This window comes from Neoarius graeffei, chromosome 2 (genome assembly GCF_027579695.1).
Source record: "Neoarius graeffei isolate fNeoGra1 chromosome 2, fNeoGra1.pri, whole genome shotgun sequence".
Classification (NCBI taxonomy): domain Eukaryota; kingdom Metazoa; phylum Chordata; class Actinopteri; order Siluriformes; family Ariidae; genus Neoarius; species Neoarius graeffei.
Window position 1 is genome coordinate 99,227,016 of NC_083570.1, and position 12,936 is coordinate 99,239,951.

Consider the following 12,936-nt stretch of genomic DNA (forward strand, 5'->3'; position numbering starts at 1 on the left):
TTTGTGCCTGATCTTGTAAACCCCTCGTACACATGAATAGTCAGTGCCCCCAAAATGCACTGTTGCTTTGGCGTTGTGTAAGCACTGTAAGTCAAAATGCGTAGACTTTATTATTATTATTATTATTTTTTTTTTTTTTTGGTGCCTGAGGTCCTGGGGAAGTGGAATCTTAAGAGATGTTTTAATGTTTGAATGTTGAAATGGGGAAAAAAATAAACTTGTTGCAATGCTACACGTGTCGTCAACTTGATTCAAGATAGTCTCTGGTCTCATATCTAGAGTATTTTACTAATTACAGGTCACAAAAGGAGAATCTTTTAAGCTAGCAATGCTTAGTTGTAGAATTTAACAATCCTAATATTAGTATATCTCATCTCATTATCTCTAGCCGCTTTATCCTGTTCTACAGGGTCGCAGGCAAGCTGGAGCCTATCCCAGCTGACTATGGGTGAAAGGCGGGGTACACCCTGGACAAGTCGCCAGGTCATCACAGGGCTGACACATAGACACAGACAACCATTCACACTCACATTCACACCTACGGTCAATTTAGAGTCACCAGTTAACCTAACCTGCATGTCTTTGGACTGTGGGGAAACCGGAGCACCCGGAGGAAACCCATGCGGACACGGGGAGAACATGCAAACTCCACACAGAAAGGCCCTCGCCGGCCCCGGGGCTCGAACCCGGACCTTCTTGCTGTGAGGCGACAGTGCTAACCACTACACTACCGTGCCACCCCCAATATTAGTATATTTATCTTAAATTCAGTTTTTACTGCTAGGACTTTGTCATGAATTTAAGTGAAATACCCTTAAAATGAAATAAATAAATGACTTGAATGGCTAAATGTAAGAAGTACGATCTTGTTATAAGAACTATTTTGATTATTTTGAGTTAATCAGATCTCGCATAATAAGTTCCCCAATCTTATTTTGGAATTATTTCATCTAAAAACAGGTTAGATTTTTCATCTTACTTTAAGAAATCTTACCAAGTCAAATTTGACTAGTTCCATTGGCAGATTTTTTTTCACCTGATTCAAGCAAATATGCTTTGTTTTAATCTTTTATTTCTTATTTTTGAAAGGCCATTTTTTGCAGTGAGTGTATAATACATGGGCAGGATCACTGATCAGTAAATATTAACAGTGGAGAGAATATTTGCGTATTTTTGCCGGTAACTATGAAACCGAGACCTTTGAACTACACACGTGGATATTATACTGGACTGGCCAGATACAGACACTCTCCCAGTCTGAGGCGGATGGATGGATGAATGGATATGGATATGCAAGGCCTCCTGCTGTAGATGTTTGCACATCACATGACTCATCGCTGTTCCTGTTGCAGTGGCCGCGCCTGTAGGACCACACCTGCTCACCAGGTACTTCTGGAGCAGCAAGAGCGATTCCACAGACAAGATCAACCTGGACATCGATAAGGACAGCACCAACGTGGTGCACAGTTTTGACGTCGAGGAGATCAGGAAGAAGGCCGTCTACTGCCGCTGCTGGAGGTCCAGGAAGGTGGGTGTGTAGGGTGGGGAGGATTACTGTGTGAAGAAAGTGTCCGAGAACACTTCTCAAATTTTGTTTCCATGTTGATTCTTTCATTTTTTTATGCCTTTTTGGTCCATTTTAGGGCTGTTTTGGCATGTTCTACTGTTCCACTGTACATTGAACTACACTACCGTTCAAAAGTTTGGGGTCACTTTGAAATGTGCTTATTTTTGAAAGAAAAGCACTGTTCTTTTCAATGAAGATCACTTTAAACTAATCAGAAATCCACTCTATACATTGCTAATGTGGTAAATGACTATTCTAGCTGCAAATGTCTGGTTTTTGGTGCAATATCTCCATAGGTGTATAGAGGCCCATTTCCAGCAACTCTCACTCCAGTGTTCTAATGGTACAATGTGTTTGCTCATTGCCTCAGAAGGCTAATGGATGATTAGAAAACCCTTGTACAATCATGTTAGCACAGCTGAAAACAGTTGAGCTCTTTAGAGAAGCTATAAAACTGACCTTCCTTTGAGCAGATTGAGTTTCTGGAGCATCACATTTGTGGGGTCGATTAAATGCTCAAAATGGCCAGAAAAATGTCTTGACTATATCTTCTATTCATTTTACAACTTATGGTGGGAAATAAAAGTGTGACTTTTCATGGAAAACACAACATTGTCTGGGTGACCCCAAACTTTTGAACGGTAGTGTACACTCACCGGCCACTTTATTAGGTACACCATGCTAGTAACGGGTTGGACCCCCTTTTGCCTTCAGAACTGCCTCAATTCTTCGTGGCATAGATTCAACAAGGTGCTGGAAGCATTCCTCAGAGAGTTTGGTCCATATTGACATGATGGCATCACACAGTTGGCGCAGATTTGTCGGCTGCACATCCATGATGCGAATCTCCCGTTCCACCACATCCCAAAGATGCTCTATTGGATTGAGATCTGGTGACTGTGGAGGCCATTTGAGTACAGTGAACTCATTGTCATGTTCAAGAAACCAGTCTGAGATGATTCCAGCTTTATGACATGGCGCATTATCCTGCTGAAAGTAGCCATCAGAAGTTGGGTACATTGTGGTCATAAAGGGATGGACATGGTCAGCAACAATACTCAGGTAGGCTGTGGCGTTGCAACGATGCTCAATTGGTACCAAGGGGCCCAAAGAGTGCCAAGAAAATATTCCCCACACCATTACACCACCACCACCAGCCTGAACCGTTGATACAAGGCAGGATGGATCCATGCTTTCATGTTGTTGACGCCAAATTCTGACCCTACCATTCGAATGTCGCAGCAGAAATCGAGACTCATCAGACCAGGCAACGTTTTTCCAATCTTCTATTGTCCAATTTCGATGAGCTTGTGCAAATTGTAGCCTCAGTTTCCTGTTCTTAGCTGAAAGGAGTGGCACCCGGTGTGGTCTTCTGCTGCTGTAGCCCATCTGCCTCAAAGTTCGACGTACTGTGCGTTCAGAGATGCTCTTCTGCCTACCTTGGTTGTAACGGGTGGTTATTTGAGTCACTGTTGCCTTTCTATCAGCTCGAACCAGTCTGGCCATTCTCCTCTGACCTCTGGCATCAACAAGGCATTTCCGCCCACAGAACTGCCGCTCACTGGATATTTTTTCTTTTTCGGACCATTCTCTGTAAACCCTAGAGATGGTTGTGCGTGAAAATCCCAGTAGATCAGCAGTTTCTGAAATACTCAGACCAGCCCTTCTGGCACCAACAACCATGCCACGTTCAAAGTCACTCAAATCACCTTTCTTCCCCATACTGATGCTCGGTTTGAACTGCAGGAGATTGTCTTGACCATGTCTACATGCCTAAATGCACTGAGTTGCCGCCATGTGATTGGCTGATTAGAAATTAAGTGTTAACGAGCAGTTGGACAGGTGTACCTAATAAAGTGGCCGGTGAGTGTATATAACATCATACAAAGTCCCACATTTCTATTGCATTTTGTGCTATAAGATTGATATGAAATGATAATGTCATATCTCTGCTTAATTTAATATATGCATATAAAGGAGTCATTTAGCACCTGGCAAAAATTTTGCAGTTCTTTAATAACGTGTCCGTCGTTATGCCAAATGACGTTTTTGGTCAGTGTTCTCAAAAAGGAACCCAAAAATTCAATCACTGATTCTTTTAATGGTGTCCATTTTGGTAGTTTCAATCTCTATACATGTCGGAATAATGCACAGAAAAAACGTGTTGACTGTAAGGCACCAACACCTTTCAGCGTTCATTGAAAATGTTCACTGGGATAATGGAAAAAGCAATGTAGTCTCCGTAGCCTTCTCTAAACTCAGGGTTAAATCAGGGTTAAAGAATTTCCCATGATGTTTTTTTTATAATTACCATGAGAAGTAAAGGTATAAAAATGCCTTTAGTCATTACAGACTCGAAGTAATTGTACTAAGTAGTGGTTTAATTGAGAAATGTAGTCTCCGTAGCCCCCAATTCTTCGTTAGGCGTTTCTTCATTAGAAAAGATATTTGATTCTGTGCTCATTGCCATACAAATTGTATTTCATAATATTTCCAATAAAATGTATCTAGTTATACAGTGCCTTGCAAAAGTATTCATACCCCTTGAACTTTTTCACATTTTTCCACCTTACAACCATGAACTTAAGTTTTTTATTGAGATTTTATGTGATAGACCAACACAGAGTAGCACATAATTGTGACGTGAAACGAAAATGATAAATGGTCTTCAAAATTTTAAACAAATAAAAATCTGAAAAATGTGGTGTGCATTAGTATTCAGCCCCCTGTACTCTGATACCTCTAAATACAATCCAGTGCAATCAGTTGCCTTCAGAAGTCATCTAATTAGTTAATAGAGTCCTACTGTGTGTAATTTACTCTCAGCATAAATACACTTGTTCTGTGAAGGCCTCAGTGGTTTGTTAGAGAACACTGAAGAACAAACAGCATCATGAAGAACAAAGAACTCACCAGACAGGTCAGGGATAAAGTTCTGGAGAAGGTTAAAGCAGGGTTAGGTTATAAAAAAATATCCCAAGCTCTGAACATCTCAAGAAGCACTGTTCAATCCATCATTCAAAAATGGAAAAAGTGTGGCACAACTGCAAACCTACCAAGACATGGCCGTCCACCTAAACTGACAGAGCGAGCAAGGAGAGCACTGGTCAAAGAAGCAGCCAAGAGGCCCATGATCACTCTGGAGGAGCTGCAGAAATCCACAGCTCAGGTGGGAGAATCTGTGTACAGGACAACTACTGTATAAGTTGTACACTCCACAAATCTGGCCTTTTTGGAAGAGTGGCAAGAAGAAAGCCATTGTTGAAAGACAGGCATAAGAAGCCATGTAGGGGACACAGCAAACATGTGGAAGAAGGTGCTTTGGTCAGATGAGACCAAAGTTGAACTTTTTGGCCTAAATACAAAGCGCTATGTGTGGCGGAAAACTAACACTGCTCATCACCCTGCACACACCATCCCCACTGTGAAACATGGTGGTGGCAGCATCATGCTATGGGGATGCTTTTCTTCAGCAGGGACAGGGAAGCTGGTCAGAGTTGATGGGAAGATGGATGGAGCTAAATACAGGGCAATCCTGGAAGAAAACCTGTTGGAGGCTGCAAAAGACTTGAGACTGGGAAGGACATTCACCTTCCAGCAAGACAATGACCCTAAACATACAGCCAGAGCTACAATGGAATGGTTTAGATCAAAGAATATTCATGTGTTAGAATGGCCCAGTCAAAGTCCAGGCCTAAATCCCATTGAGCATCTGTGGCAAGACTTGAAACTTGCTGTTCACAAACGCTCTCCATCCAATCTGGCTGAGCTTGAGCTATTTTGCGAAGAAGAATGGGCAAAAATTTCAGTGTCTAGATGTGCAAAGCTGGTAGAGACATACCACAAAAGACTTGCAGCTGTAATTGCAGCAAAAGGTGGCTCTACAAAGTATTGACGCAGGGGGGCTGAATACTAATGCACATCACGTTTTTCAGATTTTTATTTGTTTAAAATTTTGAAGACCATTTATCATTTTCGTTTCACTTCACAATTATGTGCTACTCTGTGTTGGCCTATCACATAAAATCTCAATAAAAAAAACTTTTAAGTTCGTGGTTGTAAGGTGGAAAAATGTGAAAAAGTTCAAGGGGTATGAATACTTTTGCAAGGCACTGTACCTTTTTAAATCTTTCTTTTTTAATTCTGTGGAAAAAAATATACGCTGGTATAGTCTCTGTAGCCCCCACCAATTCACCGAAACGGTGGTCTTGATAAACAGGCCATATCTTCTGAATCAGATGAGGATACCTCATGAAATATTCACACTGTAATATTAAGATATGTGGAAACAAAATGCACTGACTAAAAATCTGAAAACTAAACTTTCAAAAAATGACCATTTTGGAACAGAAATGTGTATGCTGAGTGAAATAATGCCGATACTGTATATTGGTAGGGGGAAAAAAAAAAACAAGAATGAGTAGCGGCTCGTCTCATGACTTCCGTTGCCAAAACACCGCATGGACTGAGCTTGAATCCGTCTGATCGATGAGACGTATAATTTTAAAACGGTCAGTCACATGACATTCAAAAGAGATTTGAGAGTTCCTCTAATCAGGGCCGCGTTAACCCTTGCCGAGGCCCTGGGCAGACACCCCCCCCGAGGCCCCACCCCCGCCTGTTGTCAACTGCGCTCAGCAAATTCACACCCTCAGGCCAAGTTTACATTAGACCGTATCTGTCTCGTTTTCTTCGCGGATGCACTGTCCGTTTACATTAAACCGCCTGGAAACGCCGGGAAACGGGAATCCGCCAGGGTCCACGTATTCAATCCAGATCGTGTCTGGTCCGGTGCTGTGTAAACATTGAGAATACGCGGATACGCTGTGCTGAGCTCTAGCTGGCATCGTCATTGGACAACGTCACTGTGACATCCACCTTCCTGATTCGCTGGCGTTGGTCATGTGACGCGACTGCTGAAAAACGGTGCGGACTTCCGCCTTGTATCACCTTTCATTAAAGAGTATATAAAAGTATGAAAATACTGCAAATACTGATGCAAATACTGCCCATTGTGTAGTTATGATTGTCTTTAGGCTTGCCATCCTTCCACTTGCAAGTGGTAAGTGATATGCGCACAGCGGCTCAGTCCCGAATCACTGCTCGTGCGCTTCACTCGCGCGCTCTGTGAGCTGCGCAGGGCCGGAGTGCGCACCCTCCAGAGGGCACTCGCTGTTCAGGGCGGAGTGATTTGGAGCACAGGATGAATCGTTTTAAAAACGTTAATCTGATGATCCGCTGATACGGTCTAATGTAAACCCCACCTCAGACGTGCCTGTCTAACTAGACACAGAAACTTAAATAATGACAGTGGCACAATTAGAAATACTATTGAACGATAAAACTTTATATCCATCAACACCTATTTAATCGAGAAAAAGCAATGGTGAAATAGGCAATTGGATGGTGAAAAAAATCCATCAGACATCACGGTTAACAAGTCTGGTTAACTAAAGTTTAGCCTCAAGAAGCCTTTGAATGAGTGAGTCAATGAACAACATGTCAAGAACATAACCTCGGCCTACAACAGTTTCTTTAGTATTCAGAACAAGAACGTTCATTCGGTATATAACCGTTCGTTTTCATTTTGGAATCCAGGCGACTTTTAACTTGTGAAAACAGAGCAATAACAAAGAAAGAAAATATCTTGCTTCTCAGAAATAAATCTCAAAATGTTAGGCTATGTGAAACATTCCATCCTTTCACACACGTAATGTCCCAAACAGCAGTGGCACACAGCTTTGCGCATTCAGTTTGACAGCCATGGGTCAACTTACAAGGGCACTTTCCTACTTTTCTGGAAAGTGAAGTCATTAATTAAATCATTGAACTCAAGCTGGCGTAGCGTGTGAAGACATGGTGGACAGTGATCATATTGACAATGACGGGTGATTTATGCGACGGGACAAGGTGGGCTTCCTTACGGGTGGCGAAATGCATCAAAAATGTTATCAATATGATCAAAACTTCTGAAAATATCGTTTCATATTTTCCGATCTGGGGCGGCACGGTGGTGTAGTGGTTAGCGTTGTTGCCTCACAGCAAGAAGGTCCTGGGTTCGAGCCCCGGGGCCGGCGAGGGCCTTTCTGTGTGGAGTTTGCATGTTCTCCCCGTGTCCACGTGGGTTTCCTCCAGGTGCTCCGGTTTCCCCCACAGTCCAAAGACATGCAGATTCGGTTAACTGGTGACTCTAAATTGACCGTAGGTGTGAATGTGAGTGTGAATGGTTGTCTGTGTCTATGTGTCAGCCCTGTGATGACCTGGCGACTTGTCCAGGGTGTACCCCGCCTTTCGCCCGTAGTCAGCTGGGATAGGCTTCAGCTTGCCTGCGACCCTGTAGAAGGATAAAGCGGCTTGAGATAATGAGATGAGATGAGATTTTCCGATCTCGCTACCTCCGAGGCCCCCTAGTGGCCGAGGCCCTGGGCAGCTGCCCATGAAGCCCATTAGGATAACGCGTCCTTGCCTCTAATCATCATACAGAAGCCCAGCGTCCAGTCCCAGTTTACTGCCAGCGACTCTACAGAGACCCCCAGTGAAGCCAGGCGTCCGGAAGTTGTTTTAAAAGCATGTTTTGCAATCGATATCTAGCTTTGCTGCACTAAGATCAAAGCAGATCCCGTAGCGGCATTAAACTACAGAGACGCTGAGCATCAGTGGGTTTATCAACCCACAGGCTTCTATGGGGAAAAAAATCATGTGATCAGATTATGATGACCAGAGAGAAATAACTGCTGAATGAACTCGCTGTAAAGCTGAGCACTTTCGAGGATGAAATATCGATTTGGAATAAGAGAGTTAAGTCGTGTAAATATATATTTAACAAATGAACTTTTCTGTGATGTTTTACAGGAAGCTCAGTTATCGGAATAATCGCTAGTTGCAGCCCTAATGTTTATATGATGAATATGAATATGGCTGATTATTTATACACCAATCAGCTCTAACATTTAAACTGCTGACTGGTGAAATGAATAACATTTGATTGATTTATCTCGTTACAGTGGCACCTGTCAAGCAAGGGGTGGGATATATTAGTCAGCGAGTGAAGTCAGTTCTCAAAGTTGAGGTGCTGGAAGCAGGAAAAATGGGCAAATGCAAAGATCTGAGTATCTTTAATAAGCGCCAGATAGTGATGGCAAGATGACTGGGTCTGAGCATTTCTAAAATGGCAGGTCTTGTGGGGTGTTCCTGGTATACAGTGGTTAGTACCTACCAAAAGTGGTCCAAGGATCCAAAGGACAACCGGTGAACCGGTCATGGGTGTCGAAGGTTCATTGATTCGCATGGGGCATGAAGGCAAGCCATATGGTCCAATCCCACAGAAGAGCTACTGGAGCACAAAATGCTGGAAAAGTTAATGCTGGCTGTGATGGAAAGGTGTCGGAACACAGTGCATCACAGCTGGGTAGTCACAGACCGGTCAGAGTGCCCATGCTAACCCCTGTCCATTGCCAAAAGGACCTACAGTGGGCACATGGGCTTCAAAACTGGACCATGGAGCAATGGAAGAAAGTGGCCTGGTTAGATGAATCATGCTTTCTTTTACGTCATGTGGATGGACAGGTGTGTGTTGCTTATCTGAGGAAGAGTTGGCACCAGGATGCACTATGGGAAGAGGACAAGCCAGCAGAGGCATTGTGATACTCTGGGCAATGTTCTACTGGGAAACCTTAGATCCTGGCTTTCATGTGGACGTTACTTTGACACAACCCACCGACCTAAACATTGTTCTCCTAGCAAGATTGAACAAGTTGAATATCTAAGTCGACAGATAATTCACATTATAATTAAATTTACTCCATTAGAAAAACTAACAAACCCTGACTTCACCATTTAATAACCCATCAGTAATGTTCCCACACACCTGTATTTATTAATGTGTGTTTAAATCTTAACGTTTATTAGACCCATGACTAAAAATAAGCCCACATCAGTTAGCGTAAATTAATGACATGAATACTGAGAGCTTCATACCACAAGTTGGCCTAGTGGTTAAGCGTGTCTGCCTCTCGATCGGGAGATCGCAAGTTCTACTCGCGGTCGGGTCATACCAAAGATCATCATAAAAATGGTACCTACTGCCATTTGGCAAGGCACGCTGCAATACAGATGTGAGTGGGGAGTCAAACTCTCGTGGTTACCAGAGGACCAGCCCCCCACTGTAACCCTAGCTATGTAATAGGCGAGAGGCTGAGGGCTACAGAAACGGAGATTGGCGCTGCTCTGTGCACCATATGGTGCGGGAAGGACTTTAGACTTTGTTCACGAGTGTTGTTGATTCACTGAACTGCAGGTTTTCATACTGAAACTCATACGAAATTTTACCAGTTAACCACAAGCAGGTGTTCTTCCTGTCGGCCATTTTGGGTTTCACTTTACTCACGCTGTGTTGCTATTAGTGTTGTCACAGCTTCATGGTGTATGATCAGACGACTGCCTCGTTAACATCTTTGAAATGTTAATTAAAATGCATTTCTATATATTAACTATGGTGTATTAGGGCCATTTTAGGTTAAAAAGCTATAGAGCTGAGCGAGGGGGTAATATTCAGAGGGAAAAAAAACCCCTCAGTTTCTGAGATTGAAGTTGTACATTTTATGGGGGGGGGAATCCTTAGAATTCCTGAGATTAAAGTTGGAAATTTGTGAGGGGGCAAAAAGTCTTTAGAATGCCTGAGATTAAAGTTGGAAATTTGTGTGTGTGTGTGTGGGGGGGGGGAATCCTTAGAATTCCTGAGATTAAAGTTGGAAATTTGTGTGTGTGGGGGGGGGGATCTTTAGAATTCCTGAGATTAAAATTGGAAATTTGGGGGGGGGGGGGACCCTCAGAATTCCTGAGATTAAAGTCAGAAATTTCCAAGAAAAAAAATTAGAATTCCTGAGATTAATGTCAGAAATTTGCGAGGACCCCCCCCCCCCCCCCCCCCCCCAAGAATTTCTAAGATTAAAGTTTGCAAGGGGGAAAAAAAATAGAATTCCTGAGATTAAACTCAGAAATTTTCAAGACACCCCCCCCCCCCCCAAATTCCTGACATAAAAGTTGGAAATTTGCAAGAAAAAAATTAGAATTCCTGAGATTAATGTCAGAAATTTGCGAGGACCCCCCCCCCCCCCCCCCCCCTCCCAAGAATTTCTAAGATTAAAGTTTGCAAGGGGGGAAAAAATAGAATTCCTGAGATTAAACTCAGAAATTTTCAAGACCCCCCCCCAAATTCCTGACATAAAAGTTGGAAATTTGCAAGAAAAAAACTCAGATAATTTCTGAGATTAGAATCAGAAATTTGCGAGGGGGAAAAAACCCCTCAAATTCTGAGATTAAAAAGTCACAAATTATGAGAGAAACTCAGAAACGATGGTTTCTGATGGTTTTTTATTTATTTATTTTAAAGTCACAGAATTTCCAAGTGTCTCTTTTTACTTGTAAACTTATGACTTTGTAATCTCGGAGAATATCTGAGTTTTTCTTCGTAATTCTTTTTAAAAAAAGAGACTTGTTTAAATGTTTAACACGTATATTTTTCCTTTAATATGCCAAATATACAAGCAGCAAACAGCCGCTATAATGTTTCGTCAAGCTTTGGGTTTGTAAAAGTGTTTTTGTGATTTCTTGACAGTTCCCCTACTGCGATGGCTCTCACATCAGACACAATAGGCAGACCGGAGACAACGTGGGTCCGCTGATCATCAACAGAAAAGACGCCTGAGCATCTGATCTTCATCCTGCTGCTGTGTTTGATTTACTGAGAAAGTGTGTGTGTGTGTACACATCATTACTGTATCAGAGAAGATAGTCTTCAGACTGAAATCCACTCCTATCATCATTCTGTCCATCTCGTCATTTATAACAAATTGTTTTAAATAATATAGATATTAAAGCACTGCCTAAAAGCAGAGCTCCTGATGAGTTTAGGAGCAAAATATCTCCAAGGGCAGAAAATCAACCTGAATAGAATAATATTACAGCACCATGAATGAACCATGGAATTGTGTCGTGTATTTCATGTCAATAAATCACTGCATTGTGATGAGCTACACATCACAGTTACAAATACAGATTTATTCCTTTCTTTGACACCACACGCCATGCGCCAGAAACAACACTACGACATTTATTATGGTGTGACTCTGCTGGGTGCCTGGTGGACAGCAGTGAACCAGCGCTTTCACTTTACACCATTACCATATAGCTACAATCAAATATTATCGGGCATAAGGACTAATCTATCGATTCGCAGTAGTTTTAGATTATCTACAACTACGGAAAGATGCTTATAATTGCTCCTGAACTATCCAATAATTGTTTACATGAGTGTGCAGAGTAAGAAGTCACTCAGGTTTAAAAAAAAAAAAAGTCTGCTATAGATTTAAAAAAAATTATGAATAATTTTCTGTAAAATGTGTTTGGAAGTAATCCCAAGTTATAAAAAAAAAAAAAGCAAATTAAAAATAAAAACCCATCTATCTTATGTAAATAAAGATGCAAATTTCGTTGTCTGGTGGTCGTGTTTACGAGATCCATTGCCTTGCGCTTATGATCAGGTTCCTTGTGGTGATACGCGGATGTTGTTCGTATGTAAGGCCGTCGTACGGTCTCAAAAGCCATCAAAAAGCAGGTCGATGCATTACCCTGTTCTCTTAAAGGAGAGCTGAAGTCATTTTTAAACTTGCTTTATTTCTTAATGTGTTCTTCAATTACGTTTTCGGTTTTAGTAACCTTATATCGTGACCCGTATTGGCAACTAATTGCAATTAAATATTATACTTATCGGCCTATTCGGTTTTTAGCCATGTTGAATTTAGTTCGTTTGGTCCACGGCAGGCGTCGCTTATCCGCGCGATCTTCACCAGACTTGTGCGAGACTTCGAAATGTGAAGAAGTGTCAGCCAGGTGTCAGTGCCGCCATTTTGAAAACTGTTTTCCAAACGAAGTATTGCACAAAAACGGGTTTAAATGATGATTACTGCCTAGAAACCTTCCTGATTGCTATCAAAACAAACACAATTTCCGGCTTGATTACGTCAGCATTCGAAAGAGGGCGCGCGCGTCTTTTGACAACGTTGGCAGATGTCGGTCGCTTTGATTTCCGCTGTACGTTTTACTTCTGTCCTACGATGTCTCGCACAGGTCTCAACGAATCTCGTTTACGGCCGTTGCTTTGACATATGGACTGATATATTACAGAGTGTATTTCAAACACTCATAACTTGCTATAGCAGCGACAAAATAGCGACCAAAAATGCATTCTGATATTTAATAAAATGAGAAATAGAATTTTGATAATAAAAAATTTGCCTTCAGTTCTCCTTTAAGTATGGAGCGTCAGTCTGGTACAAATTGAATGTTTCACTGAGCTTCAGCAGGTGTGT

General features: G+C 42.0%; 1 protein-coding gene across 1 annotated transcript in view; it reads left to right on the forward strand.

Moving 5' to 3' along the window:
* zgc:110843 (uncharacterized protein LOC541492 homolog) overlaps positions 1-11,620 on the forward strand; it is a 37,526-nt gene extending 25,906 nt beyond the window's left edge. The window contains exons 2-3 of the mRNA XM_060915275.1: positions 1,353-1,528; positions 11,184-11,620. Coding sequence (XP_060771258.1) covers positions 1,353-1,528; positions 11,184-11,273 — 266 coding nt within the window. The 3' untranslated portion in view covers positions 11,274-11,620. The remainder of the gene's footprint in view (positions 1-1,352; positions 1,529-11,183) is intronic.
* The last annotated feature ends 1,316 nt before the right edge of the window (positions 11,621-12,936 follow it).